The 20,270-nt window shown below is 44.7% G+C and overlaps 1 protein-coding gene across 1 annotated transcript; it reads left to right on the plus strand.

Annotated features, from left to right (window-relative positions):
- On the plus strand, positions 5,618-20,067 carry CELA1 (chymotrypsin like elastase family member 1). Its single transcript, XM_005679949.3, has 8 exons — positions 5,618-5,754; positions 6,354-6,436; positions 7,407-7,507; positions 8,392-8,517; positions 9,691-9,827; positions 11,024-11,169; positions 19,012-19,161; positions 19,917-20,067. Exons 1-8 carry the CDS (start codon positions 5,715-5,717, stop codon positions 19,932-19,934), a joined length of 801 nt encoding a protein of 266 aa, XP_005680006.1. The 5' UTR covers positions 5,618-5,714; the 3' UTR covers positions 19,935-20,067.

Consider the following 20,270-nt stretch of genomic DNA (forward strand, 5'->3'; position numbering starts at 1 on the left):
CTGGATCTCCTGCATTGCAGGCAGATTCTTTACCATCTGAGACACCCAGGAAGCCCACTATATAAAACAAATATATATAAATAATATATGAATATATTTTTAAAAGGAGAAGGGGGCAGCAGAGGATGAGATGGTTAGAAAGCATCACCAACTCAATGGACATGAATTTGAGCAAACCCTGGGAGACGGTGAAGGGCAAAGGAGCCTAGTGTGCTGCATTCCATGGGGTTGCAAAGAATAGGATACAACTTAGCAAAAAACAACAGCAATAAACATATAGGTACACAGAGTACCATATTGTTTGACACTTGTGATCTTCATTTAATATACCAAGGGCATTTTTTCATATCATGTCATTTAAGTCTAACTCATCCTTTTTATCTCATTTTTTAAAAACATTTATTTATTTGGCTGTGCTGGGTCTTAGTTGCAGCACACAGGATCTTCCATCTTCCTTGCAGCATGCAGGAGCTTTAGTTGTGGCATGTGGGATCTAGTTCCCCAGCCAGGGATCAAGCCCAGGCCCTCTCCATTGGGAGCATGGAAGACACTGGACCACCGGCAAGTCCCTAACTCATTCTTTGTAAAAGCTGGATAGTATTCCTTAATATGATTAAACCCAATTTATCCAACTTTCCTCTATTAATGAATATTTAGGTTTTCCCCAATTTTTTGACAAATTTTATGACAAACTACACAAAATTTGATGACAACTGTACTAGAATTCAGGCCTCCCTGATGGGCTCAGATGGTAAAGAATCTGCCTGCAATGCAGGAGACCTGGGTTCGATCTCTGGGTTGGGAAGATGCCCTGGAGGAGGGCATGGCAATCCACTCCGGTATTCTTGTCTGGAGAATCCCTGTGGAGGCACCTGGTGGGCTACAGTCCATGAGGTCACAAAGAGTTGGACATGACTGAGCGACTAAGTCGGAGAAGGCAATGGCACCCCACTCCAGTACTCTTGCCTGGAAAATTCCATGGGCAGAGGAGCCTGGTAGGCTACAGTCCATGGGGTCGCGAAGAGTTGGACACGACTGAGCAACTTCACTTTCACTTTTCACTTTCATGCATTGGAGAAGGAAATGGCAACCCTCTCCAGTGTTCTTGCCTGGAGAATCTCAGGGATGGGGGAGCCTGGTGGGCTGCCGTCTATGGGGTCGCACAGAGTCAGACACGACTGAAGTGACTTAGCAGAGCGACTAAGTACAGCACTTAGGAGAACCCACATCTTTCTACATGTATTTGTGTGCCTCTGTTTATTTCAAAAGGAACTAGCATTGCTCAGAAAAAATGCAGAGCCTCAGAATGAAAGCCAAGCCTTCCTCCACACATCACCCTCAGAATCAGGATGAAGAGTCTGACCAGCATGAGAGATGAGGCTCAGTGTGAGATTAGGCAAAGACACTGAGAGTATTAAGTGCAATGCTTAACAGTCTAATTTTTAAGCAAATGTATATTAGGCTTTCCCAAAGAATACAAAGATGGATGTGATATTGACCCTGCCCTCAAAGGCTCACTTTGGAGTCTGTAACCTTCAGGAGGCTCGAGCTTCCTCTTGGACTCCTCACCCTGAGGCTAGAGCCATCTCCCTACCCTCCAGAGGGGGCAGGGAGGTGGAAGGAGAATGACAAAGGAGGCCAGGGTTCCCCAGCCAGCTCAGCCCTCTTCCCCAGGGCCAGGTCTGCTTTAGGTTAGGATCCTGGGGGATCGGGCTGGAGAGGCAGTGCCAGGGTCCAGCCCCGGTGGATCCAGGGAATTCGAAGCGGGGACGGTGTTGGCGAGGAAAACTTATTTATTTATTAATATAAGATTAGATTAGGAAGAAATAGTGTAGTAGGAAAATTAAGTGGAGAAAGAGGGCTGAATAACTTGGCTTATGGGGAAAGCCAATAAAGTTCCAGACAAGGAGCTTGCACTATCTACGTTGGGCCACCGGCGCCCACTTGAGTACCTAAGGGTGCCCCTCCTTAGGCTCCCTTTCGCGTGGATCTTAAAAGCCAGGGCAAGTAAGTAGACTTAGTGAGCTGCCCGGCTCCAGGTGGGAATTCAGCCTGAAATTAGAGTAAAGAGGAGACACGGGGGAAACCAGTCCAGCGACTGGCTCCGTCCTCTATTGTTCAGAAAGCCTTTTATACTTTTGATAAAACATGGAGATCAATGGGTAACACAAAGTTATGCAGCGTTAGCAGTCCAGACTTATCAAAACCAGGCTTTTCTCTCTGCATACCTAATTGTATACACAAGTCTTAGGTGATTTACATCATCTTCCAGCCAAAAGGGCCAATTAACATTTTACAGCCTTTTTTCTGATAAGGGTTTGTCAACCAGAAGACGTTTGTGTTGATCTTCCCAAAGTCTGGTGCCATTCTCAGAAAGCACTAAATAAAGTTACATTCTTACATAGCAAGGACACAAGAGGAGTGTAGTGATATATAACAAAGAGAAAAGTAATTAACTCAAAAGTCTAATGTTGCTAACATAAAAACTACTATATATCTTTTTCCATATCCCGTTTACATTGATTAACATCCTCCCAGGTGCCTAAAAGATAAAGAATATGGAGGCCTGGCAGCAGTCATTGAATCAACAGTGAAAATCCTCTACCAATATAATTTTTAACTCTTTAGAAAAGGCTCTGTATCTTTAAGATGCTTTTAAGCTTTGTGCCTCTCACAGTTGGGGGGCTGTAAGCAATTCACAAGCTGTAAAAGGTCCGGGGGAACCTGTTAGGCAAGCTGGAGAGTTATCAGAGGTTTTAACTGAAACATCCCTTTCAAATGCAGAAGACTAAAGCCCTGATTTGACTTTTTCCAGAGAATATTAGAAGAGTGGAAAAGCAGGCAGATTCTTATTTTGGGGGGGTGGATGCTCAGGAAATTCCAGGGGTAAAACCTGAGGTCTGATTAGCCTTGCCATCAGAGCTCTGTCGCATGACCTTGTCACTGGTGGAATTCCTCACGCTGGCTCCCGGCAAGGCAGCCCTTAGTGCAGTTCCCCGTCCCCTTCCTGGCTTCAGTTCAGTTCAGTTCAGTTCAATCTCTCAGTCCTGTCCGACTCTTTGCGACCCTATTGACTGCAGCATGCCAAGCTTCCCTGTCCATCACCAACTTTCGGAGCTTGCTCAAACTCATGTCCATTGAGTCAATGATGCCATCCAACCATCTCATCCTCTGTCATACCCTTCTCCCGCCTTCAATCTTTCCCAGCATCAGGGTATTTTCAAATGAGTCAGCTCTTTGCATCAGGTGGCCAAAGTATTGGAGTTTCAGCTTCAGCATCAGTCCTTCCAATGAATATTCAGGACTGATTTCCTTTAGGATGGACTGGTTGGATCTCCTTGAAGTCCAAGGGACTCTCAAGAGTCTTCTCCAACACCACAGTTCAAAAGCATCAATTCTTCAGCACTCAGCTTTCTTTATGGTCCAACTCTCACATCCATACACAACTCCTGGAAAAACCATAGCCTTGACTAGATGGACCTTTGTTGGCAAAGTAATGTCTCTGCTTTTGAATATGCTGTCTAGGTTTGTTATAGCTTTTCTTCCAAGGAACAAGTGTCTTTTAATTTCATGGGCGCAGTAATTTTGGAGCCCCCCCCCCAAAATAAAGTCTCTCACTGTTTCCATTGTTTCCCCATCTATCTGCCACGAAGTTATGGGACCAGATGCCATGATCTTAGTTTTCTGAATGTTGAGTTTTAAACCAACTTTTTCACTCTCCTCTTTCACTTTTATCAAGAGGCTCTTTAGTTCTTCGATTTCTGCCATAATGGTGGTGTCATCTGCATATCTGAGGTTATTGATATTTCTCCCAGCAATCTTGATTCCAGCTTGTGCTTCATCCAGCCCAGCATTTCGCATGATGTACTCTGCATATAAGTTAAATAAGCAGGGTGACAATATACAGCCTTGACGTACTCCTTTCCCTATTCGGAACCAGTCTGTTGTTCCATGTCCAGTTCTAACTGTTGCTTCCTGACCTGCATACAGATTTCTCAGGAGGCAGGTAAGGTGGTCTGGTATGCCCATCTCTTGAAGAATTTTCCATAGTTTGTTGTGATCCACACAGTCAAAGGCTTTGGCATAGTCAATGAAGCAGAAGTAGATGTTTTTCTGGAACTCTCTTGCTTTTTCGATGATCCAATGGATGTTGGCAATTTGACCTCTGGTTCCTCTGCCTTTTCTAAATCCAGCTTGAACATCTGGAAGTTCACGGTGCATGTACTGTTGAAGCTTGGAGAATTTTGAGCATTACTTTGCTAGCGTGTGAGATGAGTGCAATTGTGCGATAGTTTGAACATTCTTTGGCATTGCCATTCCTTAGGATTGGAATGAAAACTGACCTTTTCCAGTCCTGTGGCCACTGCTGAGTTTTCCAAATTTGCTGGCATATTGAGTGCAGCACTTTCACAGCATCCTCTTTTAGAGTTTGAAATAGCTCAACTGGAATTCCATCACCTCCACTAGCTTTGTTTGTAGTGATGCTTCCTAAGGCCCACTTGACTTCACATTCCAGGATGTCTGGCTCCAGGTGAGTGATCACACCATTGTGGCTTCCTCTGTGCACATCACTGTGGCACCATTCCTGGCTTCTCTCTGCCTAAATCACAGCTCCACCCCCAGTGCTCATTCAGGAACCTCCCAACCCAGAGTTTGCCACCCACGACCAGGCACTCTGCACCTCCCTCCTTCTTCCTCTCCTGACTCTGATGAGCAGAGCCTCTCTCATCTCCTGCAGGACACACCTGTCCTGAAACTCCCGATCCTCTGCCCCCACCCTCATAGCCGGAAGACTAGCTTCCTATCCTGAAGGCTCTCTCTTCTCACCCACCCCATACCCTCCTTCTCTGAGAGCTCTTTCATCTGCTATCCATATGAGTTTCCCCTAACCTGCTTCCTAATACCGTCCTCCATCAGAAGTCTCTCCACTGAACTTCCCTGGTGGTCCAGTGGTTAAGACGCCTTGCTCCATTGGAGCTGGCACAGATTCCATCCCTGGTTGAGAAAGTTCCATATGCCAAGGGGCAGCCAGAGAGAAAAATAAATGCATAAAGTAAAATACACCCAATGGAAACTAAATACCATTAACAATTTGATACCATTGCCACCACAATCACACCTTTAAAAAAATGAATAATAAACAAACATTTGGAAGTATACATTGTTCTTAAAAAAATAATAATTCTCTCCACTGCATCTACTCTGCTTTTGTCGCCCTGCATTTATACCTCTGTCTGTGTCCTGGGGGAATGACCCATCTCCTTCTTTGGGCAGGGAGATGCTGCTGTCTCTTCCTTCTTTCTGCTGACCTTCCAGCCCTGTTTGCCTCCACCTTCTGGTGCACGGGGTAGGTCTCTGCACTTACAGTGCCCCAGAGGGCAGTGAGGCAGTGGCAGGTTAGGAGGGGAGCACCCCAAAGGAAAAGCCAGTCCTGTCTTTCCATCTTATTTCTGGTAAAGAGTTTGTTGGATGCTTTTCAACTGAAAGCAGATGATTAATTCAGCCCTGGCCTTGTTCTGTCTTTGATCATAGATAAATTAGTTTACCTAAAAAGAAATCTTTTCATTTGTGTTTCCATGTCACCTGTGATTTTCCCTGCCTTTCACCAACAGCCCTGCCAGTTGGCAGGAAGAAGGTCAGCAAAGCTGCTGATAAGAGGAGTATAAAGAGGGCTTGGTTCATGGCAAGGGGGCAGTGGTCTACTCGCTGGCAACATGCTGCACTTGCTGGTGTTCGCCTCGCTCGTCCTTTATGGTGAGTGGGTCATCTGGCCGGAGATCTGTAGGGAGGGAGGTAGAGCAGGAGGGTCCGAAAGCTCTCACTGAGCCCAGGTCTTATCCTGGGGCAAGCAGGAGACTGCCTGTGTGTCTAGCAAAACCTTTACTCTCCTGGAGCTCGTGATAGAAAAGGTCAGGGACCCCTGGCTGACAGGTTCCTGACGCAGAGAGGAGCCTCTTCCAGGCCCCAGACTCCCCCATCATCCCCGAGGACAGGAAGACATCCTCAGCAGGCGCATCAGGGCGTGCGTACTGCTTTCCCCCCTGGGGACTCCAGCTAAAGCTCTGTGTGCGGGCAGGTGGGGGTGAGGTGAGGGGTAGAGACCCTGAGCGAGGCTGAGACCACTGGGTCCTGGTGGCTGTGTGAAATGGGTCAGAGCTCTGGGGACACGTAGGGGAAGCAGAAGGCACTTGGACTTCCCTGCTTTCAAAAGGGACCCAGAGAACTCACAGCTGGGCCCCTCATTTGCTGGGAGGAACTGTGAGTTTGCAGACAAAGCACAACTGCCTCCCGCCCTCCCACCCTGAGCTGACCCCACGCTTAGTCATCACTCACTTTTCTTCTGCTCCACAAAGGACACGGCACCCAGGACTTTCCAGAAACCAACGCCCGGGTAGTTGGAGGGACTGCGGTCTCGAAGAATTCTTGGCCCTCTCAGGTGGGTGTTCCTGCACAGCCCAGACTGCCAATGAAATAAGAGTTGCTTGTGCCCTGATATACATTGTTATGTATATATGTGCATATCCTTATCTACAGGAAGTTCTCCAGCTGCCTGGATTGTAGATGTTGAAGACGAATGGGACCAGGCTTAGGAGTTTTTTCCTAAATGCAAAAGAAGTTTTTCTCTAAATGCAAAAACACTAACCACACTCACTTTCCCAGGCACACACACAAACACAAACCTCATGTACGCTCCCAGCGATACCACTTTGACCACACTAGCAAGACTGTATGCCAGACTCACATAGATGCAACACACCTTCACACACACACACAGCCCTCTCCATGCAGTGTGTGTCACATGTGAACACACCCTGCCCCCAACTAGAGCACCTTGTTTATGTGGCTGTTTAAAGAGTTTCCACTTTCAAAATAGGGCTAGGCTTTGATTTAAGCAATTCTAATTGTGTAAAACTGGCAAATTGACCGGTGAATAGCCATACTTTGAGAGGAATCACTGCAATTAATTCTGAATTAAACCCAATTTACAAAAGTTTGAGCCTCCATTTTCAGGAGTAGAGTTATTGTGTGATAAGAGCCACCAAAGGAGGAGGCGTGAACTGATTAAAACGAAGGCTCCAGTGGCGTTTCTAAGCATCCGCTGAATGAAGGGCCAGGGTGTATCTTGAAAACACTGGAGGGGAGTTCTGGGGACCTCGGCTTGTGAATTAGGTGACAGAGCAATTCCATGGCTACATTTCCTTCCCAAGAGGCAATCGAGGTAGAAGGACCTGGGTTCTTGGCCCTTTGCCACATCCTAGTGTAACGATGCCAAATGCACTGTATGTGTAGCCCAGATAGTTGGCAGATATTTTGAGGGACGGCAGGAGTTTAAGGAGATCTTGGTTTGGGACAAAGTTTTTTTTAAAAACACCAACCTATTCCTCTTTTCTTCTCTCCCCGTCTAGATTTCCCTCCAGTACAAGTCTGGAAGTTCCTGGTATCACACCTGTGGCGGCACCCTCATCAAACAGAACTGGGTGATGACAGCTGCTCACTGTGTGGATAGGTGAGAAAAACAAGCCAGCTTTTCTGAGCCCCTGGGAGGAGAAGAATCTGGTCCTTCTAGAGGAATATGTATCCTGGACCACTCAGGACAAGACTTAAGAAGGAGTTTGGGGGCCTGCAGGGAGGTAGTAAGATGAAAAGTACAAACTATGTACTTTTCAAAGCCTGGCATCAGACAAGTTCACGTTCAAATCCAGTCCCACCTTCTTCTAGCTATGTGAACTTGGATGGCTTACTTAGCTCCCTAAGCTCTTACTCTCTTATCTCTAATGGGGTAATAATACCTACTTTGTAGAATTATTGTGAAGATTAAGTAGATAAATATTTAAGTACTAGTCAATGCCTGATTGGTAACCGTTTTTTCATATTTATCTTGAGCAATGATTCTTAAATTTAAGCATGTATCAGAATCACCTACAAGGCACAGATTTCTGGGCCCCACCCAGTAGAGTTCCTGATAGAAAACTCCAGGCTGAGTCCTGATAATCGGCATTTCTAGCAAGTTTCCAGGTTCTACTGATGCTGCTGGTCCAGGGACCATGTTTTAAGAACTCTTGGTCTAGAAATTTATATACCTCTCAACATCCCTTTGTGGTCTGAGAGACATTCTTTCATTTATGCCCACCACACTTCTCCCAAGTTATGAGATATTCAGCCTCTGATATTGGGGAAATGAAGCTGATAGTAGTTTTTGTCACTTCCACAAGTTAGCAAATTGGGGATGAGAGGGCTAGTTACTTCATCTCTCAGGGTCTTCCATATTCCCTCTGCCTGGGCCAGAAAAAATGAGTTCCTGTCCTAAAAATGAGATGGAAGATGCTTTCCCAACTTTTCTCTGAGAGGAGAAAGAAAAGGCTCACTCAGGGGTTCCCTCTCTCCCTTCAGCACACTGACCTTCCGTGTGGTGCTGGGAGACCACAACCTGAGCCAGAACGATGGCACCGAGCAGTACATCAGCGTGCAGAAGATCGTGGTGCACCCGTCCTGGAACAGCAATAACGTGGCTGCAGGGTAGGGCAAGGTGGCGCTGGCCTGGGGCTGGGAGGTGGAGGGCTAGCTGCCCAGCCACAGGGTCTGGGCTTCCTTCACAGTCATCCAGGAAGACTTTGAGAATTAAGATGTTGGGGGGCTTCCCCAGGGGCTCAAGTGGTAAAGAATCTGCCTGCAATACAGGAGACACCGGAGATGTGGGTTCGATCCCTGGGTCAGCAGGATCCCCTGGAAGAGGAAATGGCAATCCACTCCAGTATTCTTGCCTGGAAAATCCCATGGACAGAGGAGCCTGATGGGCTACAGTCCATGGGGTTGCAAAGGGTTGGACATGACTGAGCACACACTAGGGCTTGAGAACATTTGAAGGTCTTTGGGATTTGTTTGATCTGGGCTGGTCTGCATTATTGGATCCCCTGAAGCTCCTTCTCTGCAGAGTTCAATGTTCCTGTTTCTATTGTTATTTATTATTCATTTTATGGCACAGACTCCATTAGCAAAAGGCTTTCCTTGTAGCTCAGTTGGTAAAAAATCTGCCTGCAATGCAGGAGACCTGAGTTCCATCCCTGGGTCACAAAGATCCCCTGGAGGAGGAAATGGCAACCCACTCCAGTTTTCTTGCCTGGAGAATCCCATGAACAGAAGAGCCTGACAGGCTACAGTCTGTGGGGTCGTGAGAGTCAGACACGACTTAGCTACTATACCACCACCATTAGCAAAAACGGACTTCCTAAAAATGAATCTTACAGTAAGAAAACTTCAGCAAGACTGAGCTGTAAACTTTTGGAAAGGAAGTGGTTAAAAGGGTGGCCAGTCTATAGAGTGTGGGAGTGGGATTGGGCTCCAGTAACTGGGGTATATCTGCAAAGCATCTTATGTCTTTCTCATTTGAGAACTCTCCTCCACTACCAAGATCACAGCCCTCCACTCAGAAAAGAGCTTCACTCCCCAGGGCTGCAAATAAGAACTAGTGACCATGCCAAGACCTCACCAGCAGGGGCTGCTGTTACACATAGAATATCCGAGACCCCAAATGCGCAATTCCTCAAGTTTGAAGCTTGGCGAGTCCCCTCCTTCTTCGTAGTCACTGGTTTCCGATCCTGTGGGGACACAAAGCTTAGGGAGGGCTTATCCCTATGCTGAGCCGAAGGAAGTGCCAGTCCTGTGAGCAAGCAATCTCCTTTCTACCCGCAGTTACGACATTGCCGTGCTGCGCCTGGCCCAGAGTGCTACCCTCAACAGCTATGTCCAGCTGGGTGTTCTGCCACAGTCAGGAACCATCCTGGCTAACAACACGCCCTGCTACATCACAGGCTGGGGCAGAACTAAGAGTAAGTTGTCTGCACTGGCACCATCCATCCCCCACATGGATACTGATTAGGTAGCTGAGTTTCTGCAGCCCTTGTTTTGTGGTCCTAAGTGTTCAGAGCCGGAGGCCAGGAACCAGAGGAACCACCAGAGATAAAATAACTGGTGCGTGAAATCAACCTAAGAACAAGCCATGCAACAGTCAATTCAGAGATTCACAGACTCTTAGCAACAAAAAAAATCAGGCCTTACCTCAGACAGTATTTTTTACTAGCCTCTCATTTTATATATGAGGACTGAGGCCCAAAGAAAGTAAAGACTTTGTTCAAGGTCCCATGACTAGATAGTGACTAGTTAGTACCTGGTTAGCTGGGGCCAGAATGCCGATATCTTGGCTCCCACTTTGGTGGTCACTACAGCATCATGCTACCTCCATAGACAAATCACCGGGCTGTGGGTTGGAGTGAAAGAGCCAGGGGTGGTTGCAGGTCCAAAGAAGTCAAGGCAGAGGAGGCCTCAGCCTTCTTCTGGTCAATCATGGGAGGATTACTGGAAGGGAAAGTCACTGGATGACACGGAAAGGTGGGAGAGGCTATGAGCAGAGATGGTTAACAAGGGTAGAGACAGCAGGCCTGGTACAGAAAGCTGAGAGCCACTGGGCAGGATCTGAGCTCTGCAGGAGAGGCAAGGTCTTGCTGTGAGCAACAGTCTACTGGGAAAACCTGGGACTGAGACAGACATGCTTCTAATCCAGCTTTGCTCTCGCTTCACTTAATGTCATTGTGATTCAATTCCCTGATCTGTATATAACATGAAAGTGTTGTTGTAAGGATACACACACACACACACAATCAGATAAAGGAAAACTGCACCAAGTTCTTAAGAAATGGAAAGAAGGCTGCACAGTTCCAGTTCTACTCCATGGGGTTTATGGTGTAAGGAAACAGGACAGACAGATGAGTTATTAACAATAAGACCATTCTAGTTACTTAACTAAAGTAGTCATGAGTTAGTGGTTTGGCATCTGGGAATACTAGTCAAGGAAGGTGCCTGTACCTTTCACCTAAAAAGAAACAAGAGCACATCTATGACATGGCAGAGAAAAGGAGCTTACCCTGACCTCAGCTTTCATCAGAGCTTAGGAAAGTTTGGCCAGGTGTGGAAGGTTTTCCCTGCATAGCATCTGGGGCTGACCTCTAAAGTTGTGTGTGCTGTTCAGCCAATGGGCAGCTGGCCCAGACCCTGCAGCAGGCTTACCTGCCCTCCGTGGACTACGCCACCTGCTCCAGCTCCTCCTACTGGGGCTCCACCGTGAAGACCACCATGGTGTGCGCTGGAGGAGACGGAGTTCGTGCTGGATGCCAGGTGAACACAGGCTCAGAGTGTCAGAAGTCTCACCCCAGCTCCCTCTCTTCTCTGCCTCTCACCCCCTACCTTTTCTCCACCTCCTATTCCACACCTACTCCCACCCGTAAATACAGACTCAACTTTCTAGTCTAGTGTCTGGATGAGAATTATTCTGTGCTGATAAGTCTGTATTCAAGGAATCTCAAAGTTGAAAGGAAACTTAAAATTCATCTTGCCTGCCTGATGCCCTCACCTCAAAAGTTTGTATGTGGCCTAAAATTTGTGTTGGTATATGTGAGTGTCCTTTAGAAGTTATTGGTGCCTTAGACTTTTAATGGCTGCGGTAGGGCTAGGCCTGGATTAGTGGTTGTGACTGTGTACAGGGTAGCTTCCCTCCCATCAACCCCAATTTTTCTTTCTTTCTTTTTTTTAAAATATTCTGTTTATTTATTTGACTGAGCCAGGTCTTAGTTGTAACAGGTGAGATCTTCTGTCTGGGATCTTTAGTTGTGGCATGTCAACTCCCAGTTGCAGTATGTGGGATCTAGTTCCCTGACCAGGGATCAAACCCAGGCCCCCTACATTGGGAGCGCAGAGTCTTAGCCATTCAGGGAAGTCCTGACCCTAATTTTTCTTATAGCTCTTCTACCACCACCCTTTTGACCCAGTAGTATTGATAGCAATATATATACAGGTAAATACGGTAGGGGAAAGTACACTAAATAGCTTTATAATAGTATATATATAAACTATTATAAAATTATATATATGTATAAATCATCTTCTATTTACACACGATCAATCAGCAATACACCATCTTACAGATTTGGTACTGCAGTCCAATAAAAGTTCTTGATTATCTGCTAAATGCTAGTCACTGTGTTTGATTCATCTTTGTATCAAAAACACAAAAGATACAAAGATGAATATAAACACAGTCTAGTGGAGGAATGGAAAGAGCAGACATGGGACAGAACGTCTACAGTGTGGCTAAGTGTTATCATAAAGACATGCCTAAAGGTGATACAGGAATCCAAAAAACAGATACTCCCCTCTCTACCTGTTGGTGTCAGAAAAGACTTTCCTTCCCTGAGAAGCTAGAGTTCGTAGTGAAGTCATGAAGTTTAAACAGAAAGCCAGGCAAGAAAAAAGAGGAAAAAATATTCAGAGAGAGAACATGAAGAAAGACATGGGCTAAGAACCTAGAACACACAGAGAATTATAAGGCATTCCCTTCAGCTATAGCAGCGGTTCAGGGCTCACAGCCTCCAGCACCCAACTTGCTGCCTCTGTTTTTCATGTGGCCCGTGAGCTGAGAATGTTTTTTATATTTTTTTTAATGGATGGGGAAAAATTTAAAAAGGAAGAATATGTTACGACACATGAAAAATATAAAATTTCAATGTTTGTTTTAAAAAGAAGGTTTCCCTGGAATGCAGTTAGACTTGTTCATGACATTGTTTATGGCTGCATTCATGGGGATGAACAGTTGCGAGAGGGACAGTATGACCTGCAAAGCCTGAGATACTTACTCTTTGGCTCTTTACAAAAAAAAAATGTGCTGACCTCTGGGCTGCAACATAAACTATTACCATTCTAGGGAATGTCAGGAGATGACACTAGAGATGGGTAGGAGCCACAGGACTTGGGCCTTCAGTCAAATAGCATGCTTGGGACATGCACTTTATCTTAGGCACTGGGAAACCCCTCAAGAGTTTTAAACAGGAGAACAGCGTGAGCAGATTTGCCTTTTAAAATCACTCTCTGATGATAAGGTAAGCGAAGCAGGGAGACTGCTTAGGAGACTGTTTCAATTATCTAGGCAAGAAATCTGAGGGTCCGAGTTAGTTAGCGCAGTGGAGAGGAGGGAGGTGGAGGAGCAGCAGTGACTTCCAGGCATCTCAGTTAAGTGATTTGGGGGAGGGGTTTACAGCCTCCAATGAGACAAGATTTCTAGGATTTCAGAGGGAAAGTGATGAATATGGTTCTGGACAAATTGAGTCTGAGATCTCAGTGGAACATTCAGCTGTAGTTTAACTGGTAAGAAACCAGATATAAAGAGAGTAGAGCCTGGAGGAGAAAACTGGGCTAGAGATAAGTTCAACAGGAAATGAGATCCCCCAAACTCTCCCACCCTCTACTCCCTACTCCTCAGGGAAAAGTGGTAGAATGAGAAAAAAAGGAAATAAAACAGTGATTTGGGGGAAGAACTGTGATAACAGTTGAGTGCTTCAGGGATAGGTGGAGGACAAAGGATCCATAAGGATCTAAGAAGTAAGAGGAAACCATAGTAATAAGGGTTTTACAAACCCTCAGGAAATACTGACAGGTCATCACATAGCATACAGTGAAGCCAGGAGCCACAGTGCATAACTGAAAGTAGCTTCTTCGGCAGTTGACAGATCACTGGTAACTATGGCCAGAACAGTTTCAGTGGAGTGATGAGGACAGAAGCTTGACTGAAAGGTAAGACATGAAGAGGCAATAAGAAATAGCAAGAAACATGGAATACTCTTTCAAGAATCTTGGATGAAAGAGGAATTTAAAAGTCTGGTAGCTTTCAGGAGGATGAAAGTCGTGGAGCGGGTGCATCTTTTAAGATCGAAGAAAACTGAGTGTATTTCTGGGCAGAGCGGAAAGAATCCTGTAGAGTCAGAGAAAGGGAATAAATGGATGATGCAGGACCCCAGGGGCCACCCCAGGGGTAGCTCAGCTGGTAAAGAATCTGCCTACAATGCAGGAGACATGGGTTCAATCCCTGGGTCGGGAAGATACCCTGGAGGAGGGCATGGCAACCCACTCTAGTATTCTTGCCTAGAGAACCCCATGGACAGAGGAGCCTGGCGGGCTACAGTCCATGGAGTTGCAAAGAGTCGGACATGACTGAGCGACTAAGCACAGCACAGCACAGCAAGATCCCAGAGGGGAAGGAAGAGATGAACCAAGAACACAGGTGGAGCTGGCTTTGAATAGAAGAGGGACACAGAAACATGCATGGATATGAAAGAATGTGCAGGCTGAGTAGCTCAAATTTGGTGGGTGTTCTGTAATTGCTTCTATTTACGCATAAACTAGGAGTCAAATTAAATGTGGAAAATGAAGGGGTAAAAGGGTTGGATGGATTTGGATTAATTAAGATGAATGGAGAAAGACTGGCCTCCATGATGTTGCTGATAGGCTGAGGTTAGAGACCATGAAGTAATCATATGGGTAAATTATTCACTCCATTCAAAGATCTAGTTGTAGGGAATGGATTAGTTCAGGGCTGGGTTTTCATGCATTATTGAAACATAAAGACAGTATTGCAGATCAAATGCAAGCTCTAAGCTAGGTGGAGGAGGAAGAGAAGCCAGAAGGAGACTGGTAGGCTGGCTGAAATAGTAGAATCAAAAATTAAAGGTTTTTTTGGTGAGCACTTAGTACTATGAAAGTAAGGTGACCAACTCATCCCAGTTTTCCTAGGACTTCCCCAGGGTCAGCTGAAAAAAAAAACCCGAAACCACACAACTTACAAGTTAAGAGTTTTGTTTTATTGGATGAACTTACTGAGGATTATAGCCTGGAAGACACCCTCTCAGACAGCTCAGAGGAACAGTTGCAAAGAGGTAAGGAAGGAGCCAAGGGATGTCAGAATTTTTGCTGGGGGGAAAAAAACAGTCAGCCATCAAAGATTACTGCCAATAATAAGAAACAGACATCTCAAGTGAATGGTTTCAGTGCTTTTCTCTGTATGGGAAGATGCAAGAGTCTGGGCACATAGAAACCAGCCCTTTGATATTCATTGTAACTATCTAGAGTCAGTATCATTTTTCGCCATCCTGAAATCCCTTCAGGATGTGGAAAGCAGCTGCGGGGGCAGGTGGCTTGATAGTGGGCAACATTCATTGTTTCCCAGAATAGCAGGCAACACTTTGTTTACTGACACAGCAGGCCACATTTTTTTGTCCACATCTAAAAGTCCTGTATCCTGGGAACCCTACCTGCAAGTTAGGGCAAAAAAAAAGATGTGGGACTTCCCTGGTGGTTTAGTGGCTAAGGCTCAGCGCTCTGAATACAGGGGGCTCTGGGTTCGATCCTTGGTCAGAGAACTAGATTCCACATGTCACAACTAAGACCCAGTGCAGCCAAATGAATAAATAAATAAATGAAGACAAACACATAAGTTAAATTCTTCCAGTTCCTCACCAGCCAGCCTCACCTATAACCTCTTAAGGTTTAATCTTTCTGAGTTTAATTCACTTTCCCCTGCTCTCTCTCAAAGTCTTGAACTCTGAAAAACTAGAGTACTTTCCTTCTGGCTGACACTGCAAATCAGATATTCTCTGAGGCCGTTGTGTCTCCACAGTCTCTTCCCAATGGAATTTCCCAAATATTGTGTCTTGGTTTTGGGGGTTTCAGATTTCTGTGTCCCCCGCCGATATCCTCAGAGGGGATTCATTAAACACCTCTCACCTCAATCTACCCACTCCCACTGAGCTCTCTCCTAGCTCTTCCTTCTGCCCTAAAATCCTCAGCCATATCCTCCTTTACTACAGAGCTTTTGTTTCTTTTCAGGTCAATTAGCATAAGACAGAAATATGGTACACAATTCAATTACCTTCCATTCCTCTAGTTTAGAAATACTCTCAAATCCCTATTAGAATTTAGGTGGAAGATATTTAAATTGTTTTGTATTGAGTACAATAACCTAAAGGAATATATATCTTTCTTTTTACAAAAAGAATAACCATCTTCTTAACCCAAACATAGTTAGGGTGGAGTACAGCTACTTCCTTAAAAAGAAAAAAAATTAGCCCCAATTTGAACTTTTGGTCTCTTTCCCTAGTTCTTTTTTTTTGTTGTTGTTGTTTTCATTGAATGATGACTTTGTTTAAGGTGGCAAATAAAACTCTGAGGCTTGATAGTGGGAAAGAACAATCATGTGTTTCTTCTTTGACCTGGAGTTCTCCCTCCCTAGAGGGGACTACTTTTAACTCTTGAGTTGACTTCTTTTATGTCTACCTCCAGCTCTCTAAAAGCGTATACTTATATTGCTACTTAATTTTTCACTTCAGGCATTATGCAAGATATGGAACTTCTCTTCCTTTACACATTTATACTTGCCCTTCAAGCATGAATTTTTCTGATCCCCACCCCAACCTCCCTAAATAATTTCTCTTAAACTAACATTTAGTATTTATTATAATCATGTAAAATGCTATTCCCTGAATAATTTTGTTTTCCCTAGAGTTAATCATTGTCTTTTAAAATTTGCATAAAATATATATTCATGGCAAATAGATGAGAAAAAAATTGGAAACTGGCAGATTTTATTTTCTTGTGCTTAAAAATCACTGCAGACGGTGACTGCAGCCATGAAATCAAAAGATACTTGCTCCTTGGAAGAAAAGCTATGACAAACCTAGATGGCATATTAAAAAGCAGAGGCATTACTTTGCTAACAAACGTCCATATAGTCAAAGCTGTGACTTTTGCCGTAGTCACACAGATGTGAAAATTGGACAATAAAGAAGGTTGAGCGCCGAAGAAATGATCCTTTTGAATTGTGGTGCTGAAGAAGACTTGAGAGTCGCTTGGACAGCAAAAAGATCAAACCAGTCAGTCCTAAAGGAAACCAACCCTGAATATTCATTGGAAGGACTGATGCTGAAGCTGAAACTCCCATACTTTGGCCACCTGATGAGAAGAGCTGACTCAATGGAAAAGACCCTGATGCTGGGAAAGATTGAGGGCAGAAGGAGAAGAAGACGACAGAGGATGAGATGGTTGGATGGCATCACTAACTCAATCAACATGAGTTTGAGCAAACTTTGGGAGATAGTGAAGGACAGGGAAGTCTGGCGTGCTGCAGTCCATGGGGTCACAAAGAGTTGGACAAGACTTATTGACCAGACAACAACCAACAACATACTCAACTCATCACCAGTTCAGCCTTAAACTCTCCACTAATTTATAACTGACCTATTTTATCTTCTCTTGACCCTGGTGTTCTGTGTCTTGGTATGGGTCTATTTGCATTCATTTTGAGGGATAGTGAGTTTTTTCATCCTGGAAACTCCAGACCTTTGGTTCTGAAAATGTTTGTTTATTGATGATTTCCTCCCCTCCGTTTTCATTTTTTGTTTCTAGAATTCCTGTTACTCACAATCCACCTCCTAAACTGGTTCTCCTATTTTCTTATTTTCTCTCTATATAGTTTGTCTATCTCCTAGCCTAATATTTCATTTCTACCATCATATTCATGTTTCCAAAGGTTTTTTGTTTTCTGAATGCTCTAATAGCTTGCTCTTCTTATATCATGGATATAATACTTATATAGTTTTATTGTTTGTAGTCTTCTCCCTGCATAATCTTGGTTGTCTTCATTTTTGGTTTATTTCTTTCTCTTTATTTTGATCTTTATTTTTTTAATTAAAAAAATTTTTTTTATTGGAGTATAGGTAATTTACAGTGTTGTGTGAGTTTTAGGTATACACAAAGTAGAATCAGTTATACATGTATTCACTTCTTTTTTCATTCTTTTCCCACATGGGCCATTACAGAATATTGAGTAGAAGTTCCCTGTGCTGTACAGTAGGTCCTTATTAGTTACCTATTTTACATATAGTACTGTATATATGTCAATCCCCATCTCCCTATTTTCCCTCCCCACCCATTTCTCTCTCCCCTGATAATCATAAGTTTGCTTTCTACATCTGTGACTCTACTTCTGTTTTAGATTCTACATATAAGTGATATCATATGATATTTGTCTTTCTGTGTCTGACTGACTTCACTCAGGATCTTTATTTTTATATTGAGGCTTTCTTCCCTGGTGACCCAGATGGTAAAGAGTCTGCCTGCAATGCAGGAGACCCGGGTTCGATGCCTGGGTTGGGAAGATCCCCTGGAGAAGGAAATGGCAACCCACTCCATAATTCTTGCCTGGAGAATCTCATGAACAGAGGAGCCTGGAGGGCTACAGTCCATGGGGTCGCAAAGAGTCAGACACGACTGAGCGACCAACACTTTCTTAGATGTTTGGTCATCCTTGACCATCTGCTCTTATTTCAGAGTAGGACAGTGGCAAGCTGATAGGTACCTCTGAGCCATAGGTGGGGTTCATCTATAGGGAACTGCTGTGTCAGGTGATCTGGCTAGGCCGTTTCATTGGAGGACTTCTAACGATAGTACCTCAAAGTCTTCCCTCTTGTGCTGGTCAGATTCTTCAATGAAATAGCTTCCAATTTTATGTCTGGAATCACAGAACTGACATCTGGGAACTGAGTAAGGAAAAGAGTATCAAGGTCATAATCTGTAAACTCAGATTCTTCCGATTCTGAGCCCAAGCACGTAACCACTACCCAATACAGCACTTTCTCTTCTCTTTACCTCAGTTTAGTTTAACATGTTTTGACTACCTACCCTGTTATCTAAATGCTGTCTAATTAGACCTATTGGTCTGAATGCTGGGGGTAGGTAAATCATTAGAACACCCTATTTCCCCCCACTGTAGGTTCAATTTAAGTCAGTAATAGCTATTGACTTAAGACATTCAAAGTTCTAGGCTAGCATTGTAGAGCGGAAAATATCAGCAAGATGTAGTTCCTGTCTCGAGAAGATCACAGATAAGCGTGGGAGTTAGAAACAAATTATGAAACCAAAACACAAGGCAGAACATGACAAACATGCTGCAAAAGAAAGGAAGAAGTACTATAATTGTTTAGAAAGTGGGGATACGAAGGAAGTAGGGATTTCAATTGGAGCTTTTATACAGTACGGGATTTATAAACAGAGATGTGGGTGGGTAGGGTGTAAGCAGAAACAAGCCCAAAGATCCAAAGATCTGGAGTTTTAGGACTCTGCTTCTCTTCCCCACAGGGTGATTCTGGGGGCCCCCTTCACTGCTTGGTGAACGGCCAGTATGCTGTCCATGGTGTGACCAGCTTTGTATCCAGCCTGGGCTGTAATGTCGCCAAGAAGCCCACAGTCTTCACCCGGGTCTCTGCTTACATCTCTTGGATAAATAATGTGAGTCCTCTCAAATGATGGGATGAAATACAGTCACCTGGAGATTCACGCATTGACTAGGGTAGGGAGCAAAAGCTGGGCAGGAGAAGCCATCATCTTCCTCATCACCTTCAAACAGTTATTTACCCCTTTCCCTTCCCCTCTAGTGAACTTTCCCCTGATAGTGTTGCCATCCTGAGTTCCTCTTCGCATACCTACTAAGCAGGCTTCACCATATTGTTTACTACTTAGAGTAAGGTGGCAACAGCAGGCCTGAACCAGGTGCCTATCACGGCTGTCCAAGTCAAGGCCAAGGGGAAAATGGCTTCAGAAAGGCCTGCACACTCCAGGCAAGGGAATAGGCACTAACATTCTCCCCCACCAGTTCTTTCTAAGGGCATCATGAGAATTTGTTCTACCGTTTGGCAAGAGGTTTTACCACCTTAAACAGTGCTTGAGTGCTAGGTGAGAATGTACACACTGACCTGGTGGTAGAGCCTCACACCATCCCACCTGTGCCCTCCAGCCTTCAAACACATTCTGGAGTCTTGTGGCATTAACCTTGACTTACAACCAGTTCAAGGTCTGCCACTAAGTTCCGAGTATGTGCTTATAGCACTGAATTGTCCTGGCCCAGTTAAGAACAGCTTCCTGCCTCCCACCCTCACAACTCCCCATAAACCCAGTACAGGGCCATACTCAACTAGTAGCCCTGAAGAAAAAAGAAAGGAGGTGAGCAGAAGTTGCTGACTGGATATAACCGGTTTTCCCTTTAGGCCATTGCCAGCAACTGAACATCTTCCTGAGTCCAGCGGCCTTCCCAAGATGATTCTGGGACTGACAGCAGAACTTGAGGCCATCAAGGAAAAAACCAGTCTAAGAGACTATTGAGCCAGATGTGGAAAAGCAAATAAAATTGAATATACATAACACCCTGTGTCTTTTTATTTGTAATTAAGCCTTCTAGGGGAAAGGCAGTTATAGGGCCTGAGTTGGATTTCACCAGATTTCTGGGCTGGTTCTTCCATTTGCTGCCATCTCTATCAGTTCACAAACTAAACCAAGTGAAAGTGGCCTTACATTATCCTTTTTGGATTATGTTAGGATCTACCCATCTGTTAATCTGCCTG

Source organism: Capra hircus, chromosome 5, assembly GCF_001704415.2.
Source record: "Capra hircus breed San Clemente chromosome 5, ASM170441v1, whole genome shotgun sequence".
Taxonomy (NCBI): Eukaryota; Metazoa; Chordata; class Mammalia; order Artiodactyla; family Bovidae; genus Capra; species Capra hircus.

Coding starts and splice junctions, on each gene's coding strand:
- CELA1 (XM_005679949.3), top strand. CDS start 5,715: ATGCTGCACTTGCTGGTGTTCGCCTCGCTCGTCCTTTATG. Junction 5,755..6,353: donor CGCCTCGCTCGTCCTTTATG/GTGAGTGGGTCA, acceptor TGCTCCACAAAG/GACACGGCACCCAGGACTTT. Junction 11,170..19,011: donor GAGTTCGTGCTGGATGCCAG/GTGAACACAGGC, acceptor TCTTCCCCACAG/GGTGATTCTGGGGGCCCCCT.